Source organism: Sceloporus occidentalis, unplaced genomic scaffold (genome assembly GCF_023333645.1).
Source record: "Sceloporus occidentalis isolate IW3139 unplaced genomic scaffold, rSceOcc1.0.p SCAF_148, whole genome shotgun sequence".
In the NCBI taxonomy this organism is placed as follows: Eukaryota; Metazoa; Chordata; class Lepidosauria; order Squamata; family Phrynosomatidae; genus Sceloporus; species Sceloporus occidentalis.
Genome location: NW_028317128.1, coordinates 1,500,731 through 1,507,175, shown reverse-complemented (window position 1 = coordinate 1,507,175; position 6,445 = coordinate 1,500,731). Strand labels below are relative to the sequence as shown.

The window sequence follows — 6,445 nt, the reverse complement described above, 5'->3', positions numbered from 1 at the left end:
GTGATCTCCAGGATCGCCCCAGCTGGACAGATAGCTGCATGTGGATTGGATGGACAGACTGCAGCCTGCATTGCTCTAATTGGATGGACGGACTGTTGCCTGCGATGCGCTCAGCATGCCTCACGAGGTGTAGGCAGGCTGCGCCACAGCCGGATGGCACCATCACTCAGGCACCTTGCTGAACACCTCTCTCATCAGCGGGGTGCCATCCTCCTGGATGTCCAAGATTTGCAAGAGTTGTTTGCTGTGCTCGGAATTAACGCTGCGGAGCTCCGTCAGACACTCCATGATCTTGGCAAAGAGCATCCTGAACGGAGAGAATGAATTATCAGCCCGTAAGCACTGAGTAATGCCTGGCACCGAGTACACTACAGGAACGGCACCGGCAGCTACCGGAAGCCTGGTGGGTGACGCCGCTCATACAGTAATTTAGATAAATAGAGCAGGACGCGGAGTGACTGAAAACCTCCTTCCATCCATCTCACCCTCTAGTGCTACATTCTGGCCTTTCGTTTAGTTAATGAGCTTTGAATGCAATTCCCATCATGCATCTGGTGACCCATTTTAATATTTTTTTAATTCAATAAATTTTACAAACTGGTGCAGGAATCAGAATAAAATAGCAGGGCTTGTAGCATTTAACAGGTCTGTGGAGTGTAAGCTCTTTGGACGACAGGTCTTATATACCAAGCGCATGAATATTTTAGAGCGAATGAATTAACGGATTGTTGGCGAATGAGTTTTCCACGTTAGGGACTGTGGGGTCTCTTACCTGTTCCCCGGGGCAGGTGGGCGCTGGGCATCTATATACACCATCAGGGTCAGGGCTAAAAGCTCCTGGAGCTCGTCGACAGCGCGGCGGTCCTGGATGCCCGGGCGGTCTACGATAGAGAAATACAAAGAACGCCTCAAATACCCCCTCTCCGGGTGCGATGGGGTTTGGCGGATTCTGTGAGACGTTTTCCAGCCAGGGGCCACATTACCAACTCACACATTTAATGACTTTAATCAGGGCAGATTTCACCCAAAAACAGATAAATTATTCCTTGTCGGGATTATCGGCACCTTTACCAACAGCATATCCATGGCTCTGTGCCATGGCCCCAGCTGGCGTGCATGCGCCGTACCCTACTCGTACGGCTGTGAAATAAAACGGGAAGGATCGAGGCCCTAAACGGCGTGTAAAAGACGAGGCGGACGCACCAGCAGAGAAGAGCGACACGGCCTGCATCAGGACGTACTCCTCCGTGTGCAGACAGAGCCTCTTCAGCATGCAGTGGAACCGGATCAGCGGCTCCAGGAACAGGTGGCGGAAGCCGGCTACGAAGAAAAGCACAACGTGAGTCACCGAGGGAGCGCCGGCGCTCGGGTAAAAGTGCCGTACTACAGAATAGGAGATACATACACGCACGCGCACACACACACATACATACATACTCTCCCCCACCCGAGGAATGAAAGGAGCGATTCCTCATTCATCTCATTCTCCAGAGATTTACAAATGAAGTGGATGAATGAAAAGCGCAGCGACCGCCATAAGACTCACCCATCTCGATGTCGTTGATGTTGTAGGTGATGTCCCCGCACTCCCACGTCTGGGACTCATAGTTGAACACGATGTTGAATCGGATGATGCACAACTCAAAGGCCGAGCCCTTAAGGAGAGCGATTTGATCTTCAATATTCAAATTCCTGAGGACGGTGGAGAGAAGAAACGATCATTCCTCAGCATGAACCCACAGACCCCAAAAACTGTCCAACAAGGTCCCATCTACAAAATGTCGTCTTCTCAACAAGGCTGAGTAGACCAACTAGTACCGAGGGCGGTTAACCTCCTAGCTGGAAAGGTTTTGCTAGTCTCGGTACCGGTGGGGTTGCCCCTTCTTTCGAAACAGGATATGCATCTCAAACTTGGCCGGTCCAGAGAACTCACCTGAAGTACGGGATGATCTTGGCAAAGTCGATGACGCCCTTGATCATGTAGGTGACCAGGTCGGACAGGTGAGGTAGCATCACGAAGGCTTTCGGAGAGGTAGAGCAGACTTTGTCGCCGGAGTCCCAGGTGCGTCTGATGGGCTAAAACACAGCGAGGAGGCAGAATGTTATACCGCGAAACAGTGCGTGGCCCAGGGGCCCGACTTCTCAGGATCTCCTCCCAAGGACCTCAATGAAAAAGAGCCAGAGCCGAACAAGTAGTAGGAAAAGTTGGCATGGAATAGGCATTTGGGAACTTGGGAGAAGAGATGCGAAGGTTCTATTTTAAGAAACCCAAGTTCCAAAAAGCTGAAGACCGAAGATCATCTCCTTAAGGATAAAATTAAGAGGATTTACTGCCCCTCAGTTGAGTAAAAGACCAGAGGAACCCCAGCACAGCTGTGACCTACCCTGAAATCCCTGAAGTATTTGAACTCGAAGTCGAAGGTCCTGGCGTGGGCGTCCATCAGCTGAGCCACGAGGTTGAGCTGCTCCGTGGACAGACAGGTCGCGGACATCGCCGGGGGGGGCAGAGACTGCCCCTGCTTCCTTCTAATCAGCGCCCGTCTCCTCTGCACCGCCTCGTCCGACATGATCACTGCAGGCAGAGGACACCGGATCACACGGACTGGCAGCCAGAATTACGGCACAGACTACACTCAACCAAAACAGCAGACCGCGGGAACCCGGGGGGGTAGACATCCAGCCCTGCTGGGGGACCATTTCAAAAGGGGTGAGGCTGGGGGGACCTGGTTTAAGGCCCCGCTGTGGGATGCGTCTACCACCCAACCTGTGACATGGAGAGCACTGGCCCCCGATGTCGGGGGGGGGGGGGGGGGGGTTGTGTCACTAAGTGAATTGTCTGATATAACGCAGAAAGGCGTCACGTACGTTCCTTCTTCATCCCGATGTCCAGGCATTTCTTCAGCCGGCAGGCCTGGCAGTGACGCCGATTGTTTTTATTGATGATGCAGGAGTTCTGGAAGGGGCAGCTCAGCCGCAGGTCCCTCTTCATCGCCCGCCTAAAAACGGGAAAGACACGGAACGTATGACGGGAGAGACGAGCAGACCCCTCCACGGGGCACGCATTTTTGAATTCCTTTGGTGCAATTACCACACTCTCTCCAATAACGAGTTCATATCACCCCCCCTCCTCCCCGCAGCGTTAAACCTGAACCGCTCGCCATTTATTTGGGTGGGGGAGCTCCAAATATTATTCTGGTTAAGGGGGAGGAATAAATAGAGGCGCACCGAACGCCATCATTTAATTTTAATGCATGAAAACAGGTGCAGGAATTCTTTAGTTATTGGGCTGGATTTCTGACATTTTGCCGGCCCCACCGCGAGGGCTTCTATGGCCGGCTTAGAGCGGCTCTCGTTGTAACCACCTGTTTACACGAAGCGTCTCTTAATGAATATTTGGCTTGTTACCCCCAAGTGCCTTTGTCCAGACTGAAGGTGCCCCCTGTCCTGTTGCCAGGTCACCTCCCCCACTTCCCTAAATATAGTTAAAGCTATTGTCTGCCGGGGCCCCCCCATACACCGAGACCACCTGCCTTCAGGGGCAGAGACTACCGTACGTCAAACCAAGAAACCGCCGGCATCCCTGCCCTTTCTCTACTACCCTGAGCGGGGGGGGGGGGTGATACAGCCACATGGCGATAATAAAGGTCAGCTGACTGGGGCAGAAAATAGATGCCACCCAATAAACACTTATGTATTGGTTTCTTCCTCCATGTCTAGGGGAAAATAAGTCTATAAACACCAGGTTCAGGTGACGCTCTGATGAATACCCGGGGTAAATAAACAGCACCCACCTGAAGAACCCTTTGCACCCTTCACAGGTCATTGCATTGAAATGGTACCCCGTGGCTCGGTCCCCACATGCGCGGCAGATCTTGGGTTCCCCGTCGTCGTCATCATCCGCGGTCCCATAGCTGGTGGAGGCGTCTTCTTCCTCCTCCTCCTCCTCTTCCTCCAGTACGATGGCCTCCTGGAGCTTGGACATGGCTCGGTCACCCAGCCCCGACCCCCGAGAACAGCCACTTCTCGGATTTACAGTCCAGCTCCTCAGCCCAAACTGGAAATATATAGCAAGAGGAGACGCCATTAGCCTGGGGGGGCGCAGGAAGGCAACGCACCAAACCCAACATACCCGGCCAGGGAGAGGAAAAGGGCCACCAACCCCCAGCGCCCCAATCCTTCACCCGGCTGCCGACACCGCTGTCTGCCAACATCAGCCAATTATTTTCTGTTAAGAAATCGGGGACCTGAGGCAACTTGGGGTATCCAACCCCCCCACCCTGAGGCTGCCACGCGACACCAGTTGGCGGCCTCCAAAGCGAATTTATTACCAAGCTGAGCATGCCATGGCGCACACTGGCCTAGGGCTAAAGGTCCAGAGGATGGCAGACCCTCTGCTTAAAAAACCCGGGGCAGCTCGCCCTATTAGGGCAATTAGTCTGCTTCGTGGAACAGTCGGGGTGACCAGAGATCTCGACCAGGGGACCCCTGTACAGCTCCTCGTGGGCTGGGTCTCAGCATAGATGGGAGGGGTAAATCAGGGGGTCGTTGGTTTCTGCAGATTTGGCCCCAGGTACCATTTGGTTGTGTGCAACTCCAGTGGCGTAACTACAGGGGTCACAGCTGCGACGGGGGGCCCATGCCTCTAGGGCCCTGGGGTGACCCTGGTCGCCGAAAGCTGCAGGAGAGGCAAGCGCGGCAGGCAGGAATGTATATATATATGTGTATGTATGTATATATGTATGAATGAATGTATGTATGTGTGTGTGTGTATGTATGTAAGCATGTATGTATGAATGAATGAATGTATGTATGTATGTGAGCATGGATGTGTAAGTAGGTCGAGATGGAGTGTGTGTTAGTGAGTATGAGTAAATGTGTGCTATTTGTGTAAGTGTGTTTACATATGTGTGCCACAGTGTATGTTGGGGGGGAAAGACGACACAGACAAGTTGTTTGGGGGCAATGATGGCAGAAACAGGCTGTTTGGTGGTTAAGATGGCACTTATAAGCTGCTTGGGGGCAAAGGTGGCCAGGGCCTAGTGGTTTCTAGTTGCACCCCTGTGGAGTTCATTGGATCAGATTCACCAAATTATTTTTTTATTTTGTATTTTGTTTTTTATGGAATCAGCGGGGGATGACGAGTCCTCGGAAACGCACGCAGCGCCCGAACGCCCCACTGCGGAAACGGGGCCCCCAACCACCAAATTTACAGCAGAGCTGCCCCCGAGCTCCGCAATTCCAGAAATTGCACCAAAAAGATAGAAAAATGAGAGGAATCCATTCCACGGCACATTCCGGATCCAGGGCGGGGGGGGGGGGCAAAAAGTGACAGACGGGGACAGAAGGAAGGTACAAGGAGGCAGAAAAAGAGGATCAGGGTGTGATGAATGACAGGTGCCCCATGGGGGAGGGGTACAGAGCAAAAAAAAAAAAAAAAAGCCCCTTTCAATTGGACACACCACCAATTGCTAATCAAGGGGTTAATCTGTTCAGTCGTTATAATCAATACAGAGACCCCCGGCCCCCAGAAACCTGCACCCCAGGGGGGCTTGTAACATGCGCAGCACGAAGGGGAGCCGGGCCTTTGCCTCACACCTTCTGACATTTACTGCATTCTGTACACCTCATGGGGCAATAATTAAGGAAGAGCAATATCCCAGGGGCAATAACCTCTTGGCTTCTGTCCAGCTGTCAGCATGGGGGTAATTTACCCTCTGCCACCCCCTCCGGGCTCAGGGACCTTCCAGGGCATATTTTGTTTATACACCAAAGCGCCATCATATTCCGTAGCGCAGTACAACGGGTTAACTCTTTCCTTTCTTCAGATTTCTCCAGATGTTCCCCAAAATAAAGAAACCTTTAGGGAACCCGCCAGCAGATCGGCCCCATCCGGCCCCCGTCTAGTCGCCCGTTTCTCTTGCTGTAACGACTCAAACCTTAATCAGTCGTTGGTCTCGTCTTAGATTCAGGAGCCGGATGTCTATCCCATGCATGTTTAATACCCTCACTGTATTGCCCTCTACCACCTCTGCTGGGAGGCTGTTCCAGTTGTTACAGTGACAGGGTTATCGGATTTAAAGCTGCAGTTCCACTAATCACTTTGTGTGCAGAAGCCTCATTCTTTCCTCAGAAACTCAATTGCATATAAAAAAAAACTTAAGAGTTTGTTTCTATAGCAATAGCCTATCAGTGTCTGCGTCCGCCTCAGGTGACAAGCGCCCACCGGGAAAGAAAGGGAGAAAAGAGGCCTGAAGGGAAGGGAATGAAGGAGGCCTTTGAGGTCTCCTCTTCAGTTGGAAAAGGAGACACAAAACGGTCTCCAGACATATCTGGGGATGAAAGGTCCGTTTAAATGACACCCGAGGCAGCTGCAGACCGGAGACGGAGGGGAACAGACGCAGAGCGGCCACGGTGGTCTCCATATCAGCCTTTTTATTCTCTATTC

At 52.3% G+C, this 6,445-nt stretch overlaps 1 protein-coding gene across 1 annotated transcript; it reads right to left on the bottom strand.

Annotated features, from left to right (window-relative positions):
• Positions 1-162: 162 nt before the first annotated feature.
• Positions 163-3,982, bottom strand: NR1I2 (nuclear receptor subfamily 1 group I member 2). Its single transcript, XM_089500149.1, has 8 exons — positions 3,792-3,982; positions 2,866-2,996; positions 2,385-2,572; positions 1,934-2,076; positions 1,547-1,692; positions 1,204-1,320; positions 773-881; positions 163-307 (listed from the first exon to the last, which is right to left on the bottom strand). The coding sequence occupies exons 1-8, from the start codon at positions 3,980-3,982 to the stop codon at positions 163-165; spliced, it is 1,170 nt and encodes a 389-aa protein (XP_089356275.1).
• Between the last annotated feature and the right edge of the window lie 2,463 nt (positions 3,983-6,445).